Source organism: Wyeomyia smithii, chromosome 1, assembly GCF_029784165.1.
Source record: "Wyeomyia smithii strain HCP4-BCI-WySm-NY-G18 chromosome 1, ASM2978416v1, whole genome shotgun sequence".
NCBI classification, from domain to species: Eukaryota; Metazoa; Arthropoda; class Insecta; order Diptera; family Culicidae; genus Wyeomyia; species Wyeomyia smithii.
In genome coordinates, this window is record NC_073694.1 from 34,297,520 (window position 1) to 34,317,672 (window position 20,153).

The 20,153-nt window shown below is 38.0% G+C and overlaps 1 protein-coding gene across 4 annotated transcripts in view; it reads left to right on the forward strand.

The window, feature by feature from the left end:
* Positions 1-20,153, forward strand: part of LOC129718372 (cytochrome P450 4c3-like) — a 115,584-nt gene that overhangs the window by 76,643 nt on the left and 18,788 nt on the right. Inside the window, exon 1 of one of the 4 annotated variants that reach the window (XM_055669104.1) lies at positions 16,114-16,351. The exons of the other annotated variants lie outside the window; for them this stretch is intronic. Coding sequence (XP_055525079.1) covers positions 16,129-16,351 — 223 coding nt within the window. The 5' untranslated portion in view covers positions 16,114-16,128. Of the gene's footprint in view, positions 1-16,113; positions 16,352-20,153 lie in introns of those variants that run through there. 4 annotated transcript variants of the gene reach the window in all.

A 20,153-nucleotide genomic window follows, 5' to 3' on the forward strand; every position in this document is an offset into this window, starting at 1 on the left:
TTTTGGTATTTAAAACGGATTGAGTTGCATTTGCTAGTAGAATTCTATCGTTACCTTACCTCGGTTTAATAAAAAGGGAATACATTTATAAAATTTACTCTCGTTATATCAGTTATCAGTTAAGATAGATCTGAGTTTTCTTTAAATTTCCTGGTTTCAGTTGAAATCATTTTTATTAAAAAAGCTGCAAGTATTAGATGTGTATTATGGTGGAGAATTTGTTTAGACCTAAAAATAGTTTTACAGAGGAGTGTATGCATTTTAGCATATGTACACAAGGGTGGGGAAAAATGAGCGATTTTCCAGAACCAAGTTTTTTTTGTTCCTTTTGGGATCCCAAACAACCCTAAACTTACCTGAAGTCGATTGGTCTTGTCTCCGCTTGGCGCATTGCATTTCAAATTTGTATGAAAATTTATATGGGAAAACCTACTTTTTTGCATTTACCTTTCTAGAGAGCTCAATAATACTCTAATAATGCACTACATTATGGTAAAGTATAGTATTTTAGATGCCCATCAACTTTGCAGAAGACAGTGAGGAGCTAGAATGTCCCTAAGAAGAGCTGTTCAAAGTGGAGTATGTATAGATTTAAATGCAAAAAATCTTGTTTTCTGCCAACATCAACCTGTCGTAACGAGTTTATACACTCAGCTGGATCAAGTAAACAAATTTAGATCAATATTCTAGGCGTAGATAGAATCTACAACGTGTTTCAGAGGTAACTTCTGATGGAAGTCTGACTGACGCTGGTACACTGGCAGTGTTGGCAGAAAAAATGGTTCGCAACAAAATTTCGACATACTCAACTTTGAACAGCTCTAGTATTTTTTTGGCTCACCCCAGGTCTTAAGTGTCTTCGGCCAAGTTGTTAGGCATCAAAAAACCTACCGTTTGAAGTCATGAAACCTATGGTTTGAGCCATTTTGAGCTCTTTAGAGTGGAAAATGCAAAAAAGTTGGTTTATCCATACAAATCTCCATATAAATTTAAAATGCAATGCGCCTAGCGGAGACAAAACCAATCGACTTGCAATAAATTCAGGATTGTTTGGGGCCCCAAACAGAACAAAAAATACTTGGTTCTAGCTTTCTGCTATCAAATTTCGTTTTTTCCATATAACGATTCCCCACCCTAATGTACACTCTGTTTTTAAAGCATTGCAGCTCCAAAACTATTTGCTTCCACATGCCAACACTAGGAGCTGTCAAGCATCGATTAGAATCGAGGTACAAACAGAACAGAAGACAAGACAGCACTGATTTACTAAAATAACACCAAAAAAAGCAAAAGATTGAAAAAAAAATTATCGCCTTCGAAGACATATCGATGCTTACGGGTGTATTAATTAAAACTGATTGATTTGTTTAGCAGTCAAGTATAATTAACATGTTGTCAGTTTCCTGGAATTAATGGCATAGAACATCACAGTTGGATGAATTTGAGTTCAGAAATCTCGCGTTGATGTTATTTGTACAGTACACCCAACGCAAACGGGGAACATTTTATTACTTTAGGGCAATTTTTTATTACTTATTGTGTCTTATGACTGCGCATTATACACAAATAGTAATAACCGAAAAGTAACAAAAATTATGACGGGCACACGGTTGTATGTGTTTCTGCAGAAGAACATACAGCCAAGCACCGCAATGCATGTGTTAGCAAGACTTCACTCGCTGCATTTGTATTGATGCAACGATCGGATTCATTTTTGCTTCCCTTCATCCACACATAATGAGAATCTCACCCGTCAACCTCAAATGTCTAATTAGAAACACTTTCGTTGCGTCCCCCAGTGTTTACATGAAATAAAAATATGTTATACTGTCTGAACAGAGTTGCCGAAGTTGCGAATATTGTTCTGGATGGGCACGAGTTTTGTATTTTCAAACAGGTGCAAATGAGTTTCCATGAACCAATTAGTATGTGTTTTGAATAGCTTGCAAGAAAGCGAATGTTTTTGTTTTTCTCTAACGCAGTTTACAGATCGTGATGTCATTTAAAGACGCATTTCAAGTCTTTGAAATCATCAACGTTTGCATACTCTATGACGGGGAAAATGCTGCTTGGCAGCTCTTGTCATATTCTTCCTCTACTCCGTATGCATACAACGAGCGAACTAATACACGCTCACCGGATGAATTGGAGATTGAAGAAACTTGTAACATGTGCAACATATGCGACGGTGTGTGATTTTTTTTTTAACTTGAGATGGAAAGGGAGCAGTTTATGACAGAAAAAATCTTGCATGTGGTTGAACGACCATTATTAGATGGTCGTACTCCCGTAACACGTGCTAAATATATGACAGTATGTGTTGTTACTTGACTGGGGAAGAATTTTATTGCCTTTTTAGTAATAGGTTTGTTGCCTTAAAGGCAATTTTGCGCTATTGCTTCTAAGGTAATAAGGAAAAGTTTTGCGTGTGACGTTTCAATAGAATTAGACTTCAATTTCGATTGAGCTCAAGGTTAGTATAAAAAACTTATATCAGCCCATTGACCCATTATAAAATCCATTGACCTTGAATTATGCAAAATTTTCTTCTAATTACTTTCTCCTTAGGATACGTTCTAATTCTGCCTGTGTTTTTGTGAGTTGCAAAATAATTGGGAAAAATAACTTTTTTGTCAAATTATTTCTCAATGACCAAAAGCTTAAATTATATAAATCTCTTTCTATTGTTCCAATTATACCAAACATTCCCCATTTTCATTGCACTATATGTTGCTGCCTTGCTGCAAACGGGTTCTAAAAATCCTTAAAGTCCCTGAAATAGGACCAGCCGTCTTATCTGTTGGGATATCAGTCTATTTCGAAAATCATCTGTAAGATTCCTTATGAATCTGCCTAGGTTTTTGTGATTTGATTCCTAATAAATATTTTTCTATTGAATTTTCCAGAAATATCTCAAGATTGTCTTATGCTTTGTATTTTCTTGTGAGACTTCAATTTCGATTGAGCTCAACGGTGGACTGAATAAGAACTTACCAATTTTTTTTTTATTGAGACATCAGTATCACTCAAATCTCATTGAAATTAAATTATGCAAAATACTTTCCTCATTACTGCGGACGATACGATAATCGATCGATAATTTTTTTTTTGATAAAATTATTTTTCAACAAATTAGAACACAAAGTTAAAATAAAATTAATTTTAATGCATAAAATCCTATGCTTATAGTTCCAAACATGTTTGCATTCTAATTGCACTATATTCTACTGCCTTTCTAGTCGGCAAACGGGCAGCATTATTTGAACGCCACTGAAATTAAATTAGACACAATTTTCAACTCCGTGTGATTCGATTTTAATTCTCCTCGGTTTTGAAATTTTATTCTTAAAAAATCATTTTTCCACAATATCACAAAATAGAATTGCATTTTTAGGACATTGTTTTTCTTCTTCAACATTTCCATATGTTTGACCATCTTGAGATATGTCAAAAATGTCTCTTATGCCTTGTGAAAATTCAATATATTTTAAATATTCCGTAAGATTAATTTCAATCCTGTTTCAGTTGTGACAGGAATAAAAATAGATATTATCCCGTTAGCTTCCTATAATTTTTTTTATTTATAGGGGGTACCCAACTTTCGAAGTTTGAAAAATAATAAATTTTAGTAATTTTTTCCGGATGTTCAGAGGTCGGGTATTTTGACAATTGAGTAAGGTATATTTGAAGATAGACTTTGCATGTGCAAATACAGTAAGTATTACGCTGTTGGCAGCGTTTCTCTCGAAACCATGTTTTACAACTGGTGGTACGTTTTTCTCAGCATCTACTGAACCGATTTTGTTGAAATTTTTTCACAGCTTGTAAAATGGATCATTTAACCTGTTACATAGCCGTTTTTGAAAATTCCAAAAATTGCCAAAATGGCGGCCATTTATGTAAAAAAAAATTTTCATTAAAAATCGCTATTCAAAATATCATAAAAAATTTGAAAAATCAGACATCGGAAAATGGCTATGTAACAAGTTAAATAATCTGTTTTTACATGCTAGAAACTTACCACCAGTTGAAAAAACATGGATTCGCAAAAAACCTATCAACAGCGTAATAATCACTTAAATATAATCTACAACATGCAAAATACATCTTCAAATATACCTTAAGCGATTGCCAAAATACCCGAACCCTTCAGCTTTCTCTAAACATCCGAGAAAAATATCACGAAAATTCATTCGTTTCAACTTTTTGGACAACTATCGCTTTGAAATCGTTGAATTAGAATGTGATATAGACTTATAAAAAATGTTTTCCTCGTCTGAACTTAAAGACTGATGAGCCGAAAATCCAAGCAATAAGCAAACACTATACAACGCAAGCAAGTTGCAACAGAGTGCATGCAGATCAAAATAACAGTTTACTTTTAGTTCGAGCGCAAAACGAGCAAATATTAAATCTTCAATTATTTGTTTGCTGTCCTTATAAGGTCAATTCAGTGCGTTCTGAGACATGGAATTTATAACTGTTCTATCATTTGAAGGTGTAATTAATTTAAGAATAATTTGCTGTTCAATTCAATATCGGATAAGATGCTGATCACAGCTCTACGTTAGCACTGACAGTGCGAATAGGTAAAAAGAAATGAAGATATCCCTGATAGATAATGCAGTGAAAAGCTGTTTTAACACTCAATACTAGACGGCTCATGTATTTTGAACGTCAGCTTTCCAGAACGTAACTATGTTGTCAAAATGAGGCAACTTTTCATTGGGTCCATCTACTACTGATGCTGCCCGCTACCGCCCAAAGTAAGCATTTTACTAAAGTGAGGACTGCTGTTGTCGCTACTAACTAATATGACCAATTTCGGCTGAAACAGGCTCTTATATAGGCCAAATAGTACATAATGTACTATTTGGCTGAGTTACCAGGTTACCAGGTGCTTGGGAAAGCTATCATAAAACGACCAATCAGAGGTCGAATTCTGCGTTTTGACAAGGCTTGACAATTTTCAATAGAACTAGAAATAGTTTGAATAGTAAAATTACAATTATCTGCATTTAGGAGGATCCTTAGAAGATTTTCTATTCGATTGCTGTATGAACGACGGAAATCCATCGAAAACTAACTGATTTGTAAGCATTTGAAAATCTTTTTGAAAAAATTAGGAAAGGGTCACAATCTCTTCTACTCGGTATCAGCCGTTAGGGACCATACTTAAATTACGTAGCATTCATGGAGAAAGAGGGGACGTTTTGTGGTCGGATTGAAATCGACGTAGCATTTATTTTGAAAGACCGATTTTTTTACAAAAAAAATATACTAAAAATACACTGAAACATTGCACAATGTTTTGCATCAAGAGCTGTCGAAATCTTTAGCTCTGTTACATAAAGAATCGCTTAAATTAATCGAATACTACGTTCTCTTCAGGGAGTTGAGAGGGGAGGGGGGTTTAAAATCATGAAAAAATGGTACGTCATTTAAGTATGTTTTCTCATGAGAGCTCAATTTCGATTACTCTCAAAGATAGGATTAAATAATTTTGCCAGCCGTTTTTCCGTTGAGACGTGTTACTTAAGTCTCATTGAAATCATCAATGTTGAATTCTCTCCTCACTATTTCGGAAGTACGTTCCTATTCTGCTTTAGCGTTAGTGATTTAATTATTATTGAATTGAATATTTGTCAACAACTAGAACACAGGTCAATTAAGCAGACAGTATATGAAGTAGTGAGAACGAAAATTAAGCGAACTGGAAATATGATACAGATTTGAAAAATTTATCGCATAGTTAGGGATGAGCAATAGAATAAGTCGACAGCGGAATGTGATACGATATAGATTGTGGAACAGTACCACCGTCCCCCGTAGTTTAATTGGTCAAAACACCATGCCGGAGACAGGGAGATTGCGGGTTCAAGTCCCGTCGGGATGCGGTATATTTTTCCAAATCTGTATCATATTTCCAGTTCGCTTAATTTTCGTTCTCTCTACTTCATATACTGTCTGTTTAATGGACTTGCGTGTTAACGGGAAAAAGCCGTTGTTAAAAATAGAAATTCAGTTCGAAAAACTAGAACACAAACTATGAATAACTTAATGTTATTGCATATAGATCTTTGGACGTAGAATTACGTTTTTCAAGCTTCAGATGCCTTGTCCAGACTGCGCCGCATAGCATCTAATATCGCTAGATGATATCGGATATCACTTTCAGTGTTCACACTACAGTGAGGTGGCATGATTTGACATTTACTTTATTTGGTTTGGTATTTGAAAAAAAAAAGAAATCCACCACGTCAAAGCAAAAACAAAGTACAACATCATGACAGCTGATTGGAGTTCGCGTTGAAAGAGATTTTGAAGGCTGATCGCACCCACGCGAACTCTCATATGGGTCATTCCATACGAAGTGACCACGAAAAAGCACAAACTTGGACACGACCATCACAGATTTTGCTCAAAATTGGGGGAATTATTCATCAACTGTCACTTTGGAAAAATCCCAAATTTGGTGTCGATTTGAATACCCCCCGCTCTGTGGGACCCCCCTGTTTATTGCAAAGTCACGCATTTTTGTTCAAAATCTCTTTTTTCTGTTTCTTACAATTCAAAGACGTAAGATGTCCGAAAAATACTGATAAATGATTTTCGTGTTCAAGTGGCATGTACACTTCGTATGGAATTACCCATATGGAATTGTGAAAATTAGAGGGATGACAAAACTCAAAACTATTGTTTTTCCCATGCAACGCGAATTGCGAGATTTCTAGGGTTGCGTCAAATGTCATTTATTGGTTTACGTTCATGATATTGTGATGTCATCGTTAATTGGTTAATAAATAGTATTGCACCCATGACCAATTCTCAAACCTAGCTCTCTTACTTACCTTACCAATCAGATAAGAGCCGTAGTGGCTCGTGCTGAATCAAGGAGCTGTTGCCATTCTTAATTCTAGAATAATTATTTTGGCCTTTGTTTCGACAGTTCCACAGACGTCTCAGCACCCGCAAGTCTCTTTCGATCTAGTCGAGCCACCGTGCACGCTGCGCCCCTCTAGTCCTGAACAGGGTTGTTGAAGAGAAGTGATTTCCGTCTGTACTCCACAACAGATAGTCCGCAGCAACTTCCGTTGTTGAGCCTTGAGGCCCTCCACCAGAAGCGTCGGTGTATCGATTCCGTAGAGGACAACCGGTCGTATCAGGTACATCGTCAACTTTTTACTTCGTCGCACTAGACTCGATCGAAGTGGTCATGCCAATATCCCCACCGCAATTGGTGCGTACGTTTGTATGTCTGAGAAAAACGAACCGTCGATGAGAACATGGTCAATTTGGTTTGTTGTACGTTTGTTAGGTGATCTCCAGGTGGTTTCGTGGATGTCTTTTTGGAGAAAGCAGGTTTTTCGGACTGCCAATCTGCGGGAAGCTGCGAAGTTGATGCATCCCTGGCCGTTGTCGTTTGCCACGGTGCAGGCCTTGCGGGCTGATCACCGGCTTATATATGTCTTCCTTACCAATCTGAGCGTTCATGTCCCCAATGACGATATTGATGTCTCTACGCGAGCAGCTATCGTAGAGTTTCCCCAGATGTGTGTAGAACGTTTCTTTCACTATATCGGGACGTCCTTCGTGAGGGCAGTAGACATTGAGGATGGTGTAGGTGTAGAACCCGCCTTTTATTCTCAAAAAACACAACCTGTCGCTGAACGCCTGTCACGTTTTCGCACGACTCTGCATCCTGCCCAGCATTATAAAGCCGGTACCCAGCTCATTTGTTGTGCCGCCGCTCTGGTAAAACTGTGCCCTGCAGCCACAAATTCGCCGTACCTTCTCTTCTTTTCGGTAAAGCTCCTGGAGCGCAACGATGCCGAACTGGTGAAGTTCTAGTTGATCCAGTACAATCCGGTCGGCCCCCGGGGCGTTAAGCGATCTATTGTTTCATGTACAGAGCTTCTACTCGTCGTCCTTATTTCGTCGCTAGATCATTGCCGGTAATTCCGGTTCGTTTTCAATTCTTGATTGTTCGTAGTATGTTTATTTTAGCATGCTGCTTTACTAGGGCTGCGACGCCTAGTCTCGTGACGGGGCTGCCTCCTTGGGTATAGCGGCGAGACACCGCATTTTATAGTTCAACCGTCCACTTCGGATCAGTCGCTGTTTAAGCCGCCCGTATCCTGGGAAACAGACACTCAGACAAGCTGCTCTCTAAGGAGAACAACTACCACTTCCCTGTCAGCATACGACCAAGTTCCCACCGGTTCCTGTGATATTCTGTCGAAAAACACTCATATTACCTTGTTATTTTCAAACTCCCTTTCATCTTTATTCACATGCCCACCGAGACTGACTGACTCGTTAATCCCGCAAATCTACACACTAAAACTAGGATACCACATCCTCCCCTAATTGGAATAGAATCAAAGTTAATCTAAATTAAACTGCGATTTTCCTATCATGTTCAAGTATCTTTTTGGTTTTCGGATTGGCCGACATTTACGGCGTTTCGCAACGGACTCCCCATCATCCAATGCTCGATTTTCAAACGGACGGGTCCTCTTGTTATCGCTTGAAGGAAGCAGGCCAGTTAACCGATGTGATTGTTCAGATCCCTTATCCTCCAGAGACACATCATCGACTAAATCATCCTTCTTGCGTTCCACGTACTTTTTGAAGCTCTTAACATTCCGGTCGTATGTTTTATCGGTGGTAGTATCCTTTACTGTCGCCCTTCCTGCTCCCTGCATTTCAACTACTTTGTAGAAAGCATTTTTGTACGGAGTATCAGCCTTGTCACGTTTTTGTTGAGAAACCAAAACAGTATCTCCAATTTCAATATCAGTTGGTCGAGCTCGACGAACGCTGTCCTCTCTTGTGTTACGTTCAAACTTCGCTACCTGGTCGCGATCCCGGAGTTCTTCATCGAAACATTGTGGTTGATCCGTACGAAGGTTTGGTAGTACACTCCGCACTGCTCGTCCAAACATCAGCTCTGCAGGAGAGATCTTTGTCCCATGGTGGGGCCATGAATTGTATGCAGCGACACAGTCCGATAGAGCTTCCCTCCAGTTTAACTTGTTAAGTTTGGCTATGGCTGTAATTTTGTTAATGCCCTGCATGCTCCTTTCTACAAGACCATTTTCTGTCGGGTTCAACGGAGTATAATGAATCAACTTAACTCCCCGAACATCCATTAGCCAAGACTTCAACTCTCCACTGTTGAAAGGTGAGCCATTATCGGCTTTCAGTGTTTTCGGGGGGTAATATGTATTAAAGACCCTTCGCAAAGCTTTCTTCACAGCTTCCGTGTCTGTTTTTTCCAATGGCAAAGCGACCAGGAAACGGGAATAGTTGTCCGTCAGAACTAAGGCTTTCCAACCATGCACATCCGATGCTGTAGAGAAATCCATCGATACAAAGTCCCAGGGATTTAGGGGGAGTTCCGTCATTACAATAGGGGCTGGACATGAGCTTACAGTAACAAGCTGACATTCAGGACAGCTTCTAACAAATTCTTCCGCTTGTCGATCCATACCCACCATAACCCTTGCCTCAAAAACATTTTTCATGGTCGACATTCCCGGGTGACTACGATGGGCTAACGCTATTGCTCGACTACGCAATGCTATAGGAAGAACCATCTTCTCACGTTTCATCAATAGGTCCCCCTGCACGTACAAATCACCCTGGAATGCCTGATATCTAGCGATGTGTTCAGGCCACTTCTCTTTCTTTCCGAGCCATTCAATGACGGTCTGAAGTTCTTTATCCTTAAGTAATGCCGTTTTAACTTCTGTGTTTGTCATAGCAAGCAACTGGCTATTGATGATACTTGGGCTGGCAGAGACGGAAAACAATTCGTGGGGTTCTTTAGCAGTTCCAAATTGTGGATTCTCTCGTCTAACGCCGATCCTGGATGCGGCGTCCGCGATATTTTCCTTACCAGCAACATGTTCGAAATCAAACACGAAATGATCCATCCTTAACAGCCAGCTTTCAGCTCTCGACAATATCCTTTTCCCGACGTCCTTACGATCAGTTTTCTTTGTCATGAACATAAGTGCTCCACTGTCAGATCGAAGGGTAAAACGACGACCTAGAAGATAATAGGAGAATTTCTCCATCGCCCACACAATTGAGTGCCTATCTATGGAGTTGTGGATACCGGCATTCTGCTTATGTTAGACTCTTCGACGCACAAGCGATGATTCTTCGTTCTTCAGTTAGGATCCCTTCTTGCACCAAAATTGCCCCCAGGCCCCAAGGAGATGCGTCAGTGTAAAGAATAGTTTGGTCATTCTCATTGGAATAACCTCTTTTAACCAAATCGTATTCGACCACGTCCTTGAGCTCTTCAAATGCTGTCTGGTGTTGCAACGTCCACACAAATTTCACGTCTGCTGCTAACAGATCCCGTAATATTTTAGTTTTATCCGAGAAACTCTTGTTGAATGGGCTTAGGTAGGTCAGCATACCCAAGAAACTGCGTAACTCAGAAGTGTCTTTTGGTCTCTGGAATAGCTTAACATCCGAGATTTTCTTTTCCATGGGTAAAATTCCAGTGCCATCAATTGTGAATCCAAGAAAATCTATTGTTTTCTGATCATATGTTGACTTTTCCTCATTTATGGTGAGATTGTTGTCTCTGAGCACTTCCTTCACTTCAGTGACATATTGTCTTAACTCCGACAAATTTTCACCATACACCAAAATATCGTCGAGGTAGACTATGATATTTTTGCACTTTATCAGTAGCTTCTCCATCACTTTCTGAAAAAGCTCCGGAGCGCAAGATAATCCAAATGGCAGTCTTTTGAAACGCATTAGTCCATTGGCCGTCATGAAAGTTGTATAATGTCGAACATCATCGTGTAACTCGACGTGAAAATATGCATCTTTCAGATCGATTTTTGAAAAATACATCGTATTGTTTGGAATATCGGTCCAAATTTTATCCAAAGACGGCATCGGGTATGGTTCACGAATGATGGCCTTGTTCACCTCACGGTAATCAACAACAATCCTAAAATCATTGGTACCCTTGGGAACTAAAACCAATGGTGAAACACAAGTAATTACATCATGTTCCTTATCGGCCCTTTCAATAATGCCTCTATTCTCCATAAGTTTCAGTTTTTCATTGGTTGCACTTTCAAATGCTTCGGGATGTTGTATCGAATAATTTGTTTGGCCGTAACTGTTTCGTCCACTTTGAACTTAACAGGAGTGATAGGCAGTTTTGGAAACTCTTGTGGTTCGTTTTTACCTGGTTCAGTTATATCAATCATTTTAGGATTTAATCTAGTGTCTGAAATTGCGAACACCACATCATCGAGATTGGAATTACTCGTAAGTGAATTTGTAAACTGCAGTCCTATGCGTATTAAGTTCAAGTGACTTGCTGTTTCATAACTTAGTAGTGACAACTCAGTTCCTTTAACCACAAAAAATTTTGCTAGATGCAACGGCTGCCCACTCACTCCAATGTACGCTTTTAAAGAACATTCAATGTCCAGTGGCCTTTGGTTAGCATAGCTTCGCAAAATCTCTTCCGGAAAAGGTACAAAATACTGAATGATTGAACGACAGTTGCGTTTGATGTTTTGCCACCCTTTTGACGTAATAGTGTTGACCGTAGCACCCGTATCAATAAGAAAATTAAATCTCTCTGTACCAACCTCACAACTGACAAGTCTAGGATCTTCATGTTCTAGTGGAAAACTTTTATGTCCAGTTATCAGCTGTAGCGATGATGGATAAGGATGAAGAGAGAGATAGAGAAGAAAGAGAAAAAAAAACTGAACAATGATACTATTTACAGATTGAGTTTATTTTGCAAGAAAATATGGTCTGTTTTGTTCAATGGATATTTCACACGAATAGTACAACTACTATACCTGATTAATTCTCTCTGCTTCCGACTTCATTTTCTCCTCTCCATCATTACGTTCTCGATAAGGATTGGTATCATTGCGCTTTAAGAAACAAAAGTCAGCAAAATGCCCTTCTTTATTACAGTTGTAACATTTTGCTCTGTAAGCCCGGCACCTTTTGGGGCCATGAACGCCTCCGCACTTCAGGCAATTGCGATTGTCGCCTTTGAAACGTCCAGTACCTGTTCCTGAGCGGTTGTTGAAATTTGTTCTCTGGTATCGATTCCAAATATTGGCCTCCGATCGTGGTTTCCCATATGAGCCGCGGCGCATTAGACTAACCTTCGAATTCTGCACTGCGTTAACCGGCTTTACAATCATGTCTTCATGTGTGTTATGTTCTTCTTTGAAACTGCCACCCTCCTGCTTGGTAAGTTGCATAGATTCCTCGGTTTCCATCCGAATATAATCAAGGTGTCGTCCATGGGCTGTAATTTTCTCTAGATTGTTGCCAAAGATCTCACTCATCTCGTACAACTTCGAAGCGATTTGTGGTATCGATCTCCGGGTCAATGCTTGAACAAATTCTTCATTTCTCTGCTCTAGCTCAAAATCACAGAATCTAGCCTGGGTTTCAAGTCGCAACACCCAATCAACAAATGGTTCCGCAATGCTCATACGCATTTCACGAAACTTCATCCTCTCCTTGGTGCAATCGCTAGTTTCGTCAAAATACTCATTCAGTGCAGCCACTGTCGCTCTGTAAATATCGGTTGTGTCGGTACAAAGGTTCTCTTGAGTCTCAATTACGCTTAGCAAATAACTGCCCGCGAAAATCTTCAATCCCGTAAGCTGCATGACCGGTCCCACCGGTTCCTTACACGCAACAATCCGCTCAAACTGGTTCCGGAAACGAATCCATTCGGCTTTACGCTTATTCAGCGGCAGATTTTCATCAAACGGTTTTAGCGGCCATGATCCTGAAAGCCATTTTGTAGCACTTTTTCCTTGCTTTAGCTTTAAATCCGACTGAGATTTGCTCCTGCTAATACGTGACAAAGAGCCTACTTCAGAGACTTGCTCGTCGACTTTTCTAGTCACTTTGCTTTTCTCAAAACTTTCCTCCGATGCGTTTTCCGTGTCCGAATCTTCGGAAATTAAAATATTACTTTCATGCCACAATCCACTCATTTTTATGCTACGCTTGTTAAAAAAATTCTGGGATTTTTTTTTTGCTTTTGCCGAAACCGAAAAGGCAAACTAATGTGCGTGAGTGTGATATCTGTTAAACGAAAGCAATTAGCGCACTCATACTAAACATACTCTTCCCATATTTTCATGCAGAGTCTATGTGAGCTTTAGCAAATTGCAACTAAACAAAACTCGATCCCCGTAAAACAAGGAGTATAAAATATGTGTATAGTTGCTAACACCGTCAAGCTGCATTGGTGTTCGTACTGATTTTTCCGAAACACACAACTTTATCATTTCAGCATTGTAGCCATCACGCTTACCACGACCCGTAGTATTTTCAGCAAACAGTGTTGCAATTTCTCTTTTAAATATTATTACCTTTTATTATAATTATTCTTGTTTTTATTCATTTTTTTTTCGTTGTTTTTATGTTTTCCAACTGGCCTTGGGCTGAACCCGACTCAATTTTCGGCCTTGAGCTGCACTCGACTCGAAAGAAACAAAAAAACAAAAAAAAACACGCAAGTTGGCCTTGGGATCAACCCGACTCAACTAACTTTTTATGCGCTATGGTTGGTTTTGAGCCAACCCATATTGGTCTTAGGCTAAACCTGACTCAATGTGAATTATGTTCTGGTCTTGAGCTGAAACTCGACTCGAAAAAAAAATGGCAGCTGGTCTTGGGCTTAACCCGACTCAACTAACTTTCTCTGCGCTGTGGTTGGTTTTGAGACAACCCATTTTGGTCTCAGGCTAAACCTGACTCATTATGAGTTATGTTCCGGTCTTGAGCTGAAACTCGACTCGGGAAAAAAAATGGCAGCTGGTCTTGGGCTTAACCCGACTCAACTGCATTAGTTAGATAACCTTACGTTAACTCGTTATAAAAAAATTTTAATGATACCAAATATTGAAAATTTATCTTCGATTTAAAAATAATAATTGACGGCATACATAAAAATGATTGTGTGAACCAAAAAAAACTATAAAAAAATCGAACGAACACACATGTAGGTGCGTAGGAAGCCTACCTTCCAAAACATTTACTTGAGGTTGGCTTCAACAGTCACGTCTGCTGTCACTACGTAAGTGTGAGTGTGCATACCCGCACACGAGTGAAACAAATATGCAAAAAAATGGATGTTCCGTACCATGTACCTGTACAAGGCTTTGGTGCTTTTTGATTCCGCTCTTTCCTGCTTGCCCCTTATGAATGTTCAAAAACTCTTCTCACCTGTACCATCTTTTTCCTTTTACCCACCTTGCCTTGTTTTCATCATGGCAGGATCGCCAATGTGATATTCTGTCGAAAAACACTCATATTACATTGTTATTTTCAAACTTCCTTTCATCTTTATTCACATGCCCACCGAGACTGACTGACTCGTCAATCCCGCAAATCTACACACTAAAACTAGGATACCACAGTTCCCCAATCTTCCCTTGGTTGCTCGTATTTCAGTCGGTTCCAAGTGGAGTTAGGGATATTGCGTTATGCCTTGGACCACACTGGGATCTATTTTATGCCAACTAGTACGGGTGTACTGTAGGTACGCACTGCCTAGCCGTTTACTAAACCTAGTTCTCCTCAATATCGAGGTTGACGTTGACGCTGTAGTCAAGATATTCATACATCTTCGGAGATTTATTTCCGATTGAAGTGATTTTTTCTACTATTTTATGCGTTTTGAAATAGGCGCATTGTAACTCTTTTTTCTCTTTTTTTTAAACGAAATGTATGAAAACTAGCCCCCTCTAGCAATTTTCCTTAGTTGCGCCTATGGAAAAATACTATTTTGGGAAGGTATTAATGATTACAAATATTTTTAGGGCCAAAATGGTTTGTTTGACAGGTGTGACGTCAAAGCTGTAGATAATAATTTTGTCTTTCCGAAAAAATATGCATTCTAAAAAAATATTAACTTTGTGAAAAAAAGTTAGAAGAAAAATTAAAAATTAATTATCTAAAAAAGCTCATTTTTTTAAAATCTTTTTTTTATAAAAACTACAAAAGATTACATGAACAATGCAATCGGTCTGATCATGGAGAAATCAGAAAAAAAGGAGTTATGAATTTTTGAAAAAAAAATTATTTACATTTTTTCATGGAAGGATAAAATTATTATCTACAACTTTGCCAAAGAGATTATGCCAATTAAACAAACCGTTTCGATTGCAAACATATTTTTAATTCCCCATAGAATGCAGCCAAAATGGTTAGAATGATTGGCAGAGTGTTTTCGGTAAAGTTGTGAATAACAATTTTGTCCTTCAAAAAAATATGCCCCTCGAAAAAACATTTTTTTTTTTTTTCAAAATATCACAATCTTTTTCTTCTGGATTTTTCAATTATTGGACTGGTTGCATTGTTTAGGTAATCTTTTGTAGTTTTTATAAAAAAAATCCGATTTTAAAAAAATGAGCTTCTAAAATCTAAATAATTAATTTTTTATTTTTCTTTTAACTACTTTTTAAAAACCTAATATTTTTTTTTTTTGAATGTATATTTTTTTCGGAAAGACAAAATTACTCTCTACAACTTTGCCAAAGACGTCTGCACGAGGTAGGCAAGTTGAACATTCTAGGAACAATTAGACAAAACTTCAAAATAACGTCTATATGATAATCTCATTTTTTCACACATGTTTTATGTTGTGCCGAAAGTTCTACGCTTATCGAGAAATTTCCAACCTGAAAAAATATATCCACCTGATAGCGTCTAACCTTCTGCCTGTTCTTTTTCTTTGCTAGGGGAGTAGATTGTCATTCCATCCGCACATTTTATCAAAGGTGTACTAAGTGACCAAATACGCGCTTTGATTGGCCATTGATGTTCGTGCCATTGGATGCGTTTTAGCACTGCCACCGTCATCACACTGCCACCCTCCTATGAGAGCTGTGAGTTTTTCTTTTTCGAAGGCTTAGTTAGCTCTGGTCGCTGAGGTGATTTTTTTTTTAAAGTTCATCTCGAGTTGTTTCGGTCCGCGCGTTAGTTGCGATTCAAATCTCGCCGCGCGCGCTCTGCTTCCAACAACAACTGCCTAACGGCTTAGATGCTAGCAAAGGGCCACCCGTAGTACGTAGTGTTTAGTCAGTGACGATGGAAGCCTTTTTAATAGACAATGAAGTGACCTCGCGAGTTTTCCCATATCTCAGGGTGTTGTCACCTATCACGACAGTGGTGCTGCTGATTACGGCGGCCGCTTTCTATGTCTACAGGAAACGGCGCGCTCGGTTGGTTCATCATATCAACAAACTGCCCGGACCGTACATGGTTCCGTTGATCGGAAACGGGCTACAGGCCACCTTGGGTTGTAAAGATGGTGAGTGAAGTGGGTCACATTACCGCAGTGTGCGGAGTCGCGTGTTTTTTTTGTTAGCCCTAACAGAATAATCATATAACAATTAGATTTGATATTTTTGTTAGCTGTGGGATTCTATCTTGAAACCAAGTCCCTTTCAACGAAACTTGCTGAACTCGTTTTTTATGCACTGGTCCAGAAAGGCTCAAAGTTTTAAGAATAATTTGGATGTGAGAATTACGTTATGGATATTTCTTGATTTTTACGTGATGTTATATCGTAGACGACATCTTCATAAGCTTGCTTACGTGATCAACACCAACTCGAAGCACCGAAGCCTGCAAATTCCGTTGTAACTTAGACGGTCACGTTACGGATGGCTAACAAGCGAATTAGAGACCCCCGTTGGTGTGTTATCATCTGCAGACATTCACAAACGAACGAACGAAGATCTTAAATGAGAAAGTTCGAGACCTGTCGCCCATGACCAAATAAACTTATAAATGTGTTCAGTGTTTTTCGTTATCTAGTTGCCTTTTCCAAAACATGTTGGACCCAATCTGTGGTAAGTCTTATGGAAGGAGATTTTTTTTTTGGAAGCATGGATATCAGGTCTAATAACTCACGTCCCGTAATGGAACCTTTGATTTTTTTATTTCTTTATCATCTTTGTAATTTTGTTTACATGTATGTTTTTCTGTCATTTGTTATATTTGTGATTCATGTCATTTTCGTAATTTTAGTGATTTTAGTAATTTTTGTAATTTTAGTAATTTTAGTAATATTAGTAATTTTAGTAATTTTAGTAATTTTAGGAATTTAAAGAATTTTAATAATTTTAGTAATTTTAGTAATCATTGTTATTCTAATAATTTTAGTAATATTAGCAATTTTAGTAATTTTAGTAATTTTAGTAATTTTAGTAATTTTAGTAATTTTAGTAATTTGAGTAATTTTAGTAATTTTAGTAATTTTAGTAATTTAAGTAAATTTAGTAATATTAGTAATTTGAGTAGTTCTAGTTATTTTGGTAATTTTAATAATTTTAGTAATATTAGTAATTCCAGTAAATTTAGTAATCGTTGCAATTTTAGTCATTTTAGTAATTCTAGTAATTTTAGTAATTTTAGTAATTTTATTAATTTTAGAAATTTTCTGTAATTTTTGCAATATTTGTAGTATTTGAAATTTTTTTGTTATTTTTGCAACGTTTGTAATTTTTTTTGAATGGTTGTAGTTTTAATAATTTTTGTAATTTTTATAGTTTTTAAATATTTGTAATACAGGTCGGACTCGATTATATATAGTCTCCGATTTTTTTTCACTATATATAATCGAATTTTATATATAAGCGAATCAGAGAAAAAAATTTTTTATATTCATTTTTTATAAATGATTTGTTGTTTTGGAATAAATAAGAAGAATTTTATTTTTGATTCATCCCCCTAAAAGTCAGTAAACACATTTCTTACAAAAAAAAACATAACTTGTAGTTATTCCTGATGTGATTGCAGCCAAATGTGAAGAAAAATTGTTAAAAAAAATATAAAAGTATATGAAAATTTGTCAACTTGTTTGTTTTTAATTTCTCAAATCTAAAAGAAAATATTTTTTAGGGTTTTTTTTTCATTTTTTTTATTTTTGAAATTATTTTAATTCAGGTATTTTAGTTTAAGTATTTTTAGTTTTTTTATTTTCAATTTTTCTCAAACAAATTTCAAAATTATTTTTTTTATTTTTTTTCTATTTTCCCCCTATTTTATCAAGCGTTACGTATTTTGTAGAGAATCTCTTACAATATGTTAGCTCTAGATAAGTCATATTTGAAAATAAAGAAAAAATTTTTTTGCTTCTATATATAATCGAGTCTAGAATTATATATAATCGAATCATATATAATCGAGTCCGACCTGTATCTATCATTTTTGGGTTTGTATTTTTGTCATTTTTGTCGTTTTGTGTCATTTTTGTCATCATTGGCCTTATTTTTAATTTTCACGTCACTTTTGTTGTTTACCAACAATCATGTTTGTCCTTCAGTTGTGCACCATTCAAACAATGATGTATGACAAGTATATGCAAATAACACAGCATAATATTTCGATTTATAAAGCCGTCCGAACCCTCTCTTCAAGTATGTCTACCTATTTCGTCTTTATCATTGATTTGACATCCACTTTCCATCAAACCGCTTTTGGTCTAGCTTCGTTTCAAAAATGGTAAATATTTTGAATCCGCTGCAAAAATTTGAACATTTTTTTCTATTTAGGTGTCACGTAGTCATTCACGTTTCCGTTTACATAAATAATACGGACAAAATTTTGAAATTTTATGAATAATTTTAACTCGAGTTTGGCAGCTCTTTCATTCACGAATTATACGCGGCTCATGGTATAATCGAGGACCCAAGCGCTCTGCAGTTAGAAATACTACAGCGGGGTGTTGAAAATCGGCATCTCATTTTTCCGCTCGAGAAGACATGTCTACTAATTAGCAGTCGCACGAAGGTGCGAAAACGAATAACGCTCACTGCTACGGGTGCGTGATGAGGTTCTACACATCTACACCCAGGTGATAACAGCGATGGAGGTCCACGAAGTAACATTGACTGAAAAGACAAAAATTTGCCATGCCAGTGATCTTTCACGGAAATAACTATTTCCTGATTTAGAGCATTTTTTTTTCTTTAGCCATTTTTTAAAAGACTAACTGACCTTGGAAAAAAAAACCAACTCACACATTCACGCACTAAATTTTAAGGTAGAGACACTCAACGGTTTCCAAATTCGAAAATTAATTCAATTCATAGTCATCTGCATTAGAGTTGAGAAACTTCACGCATAATGCTGACCTTCCTGCGAGGCTACAATTGGACTTTTAACTCCCCCCCCCCCTCGAAACTGACCGCGCGCAATAAACGATACTCGATCGGAACCAGTCCGTGTTTGCATACGACCTTGGGCGAAATGCGGTGCAGCATAACGCATGGAAATCCTATTGCAACATCAGCCGCATCTTTCGACAATAGGTCGAATGTAATTTATTTGGTGAAACCGCTTGTCACCTTTTTCGGATAACTGCAGTCGAACGACGTGACCCCGAAGACGATGATCGAGCTGCGTTTCTGGCTGGCTTTCCGATAACTACAAGCAGTGTTGTTAGTCTCGCTCGTAAGCAGCATACAACACCTCATGTGAGGTTCTCGGTGTCGCCGCTTCCACACAGTAGAGAATTCTCCATTCAAGCTATTTCTCGTTCTTTCCTGTTTTCTTTCTTACTCCCGAGATCATATGCACACAATCCCGTCTACTCTTCTCGTGTGTACTCGTGTATACCTACTCCCCAACTCGCGAGAACGACCAGCCGAAGACAATTGATTCAAGATGCTTTGCGATGCAGAGGGAAAATATATGATAGGGTATCAGACTACTTCGGCAGCGGTTCGCTTCGGCTGGTTTTGTATTAGACTGCTGTAAAAAACTTACCGAAGCAGTTCGATACCCTACGCGTTGCCCCACTGGCGGCTGTCGGTGCATGTCGGGAAGAAAGCATTTTCGATTTCGAGCATAGAATTTCAAGCACTCCTCCTAGTCAAGCAATTTTAGTCGAGTACTCCTACTCACTAGCAGGAACTCGCATACTCTTTTACGGTAGCTGAGTAGCAATAGGAAAGAGTTTGTTCGTGTCCGTGCATGTTTGCTGCTACTCAGGGGAATGCATGAAGAAGAAAGAGTATCTCCAAAGCGTGTGTGCAAAAGACTTGAGAAGCGTAGCATATGTCTCGTTGTCAAGCAGAAAGGAGAAGAAAGGTTTCGCTTCTCGC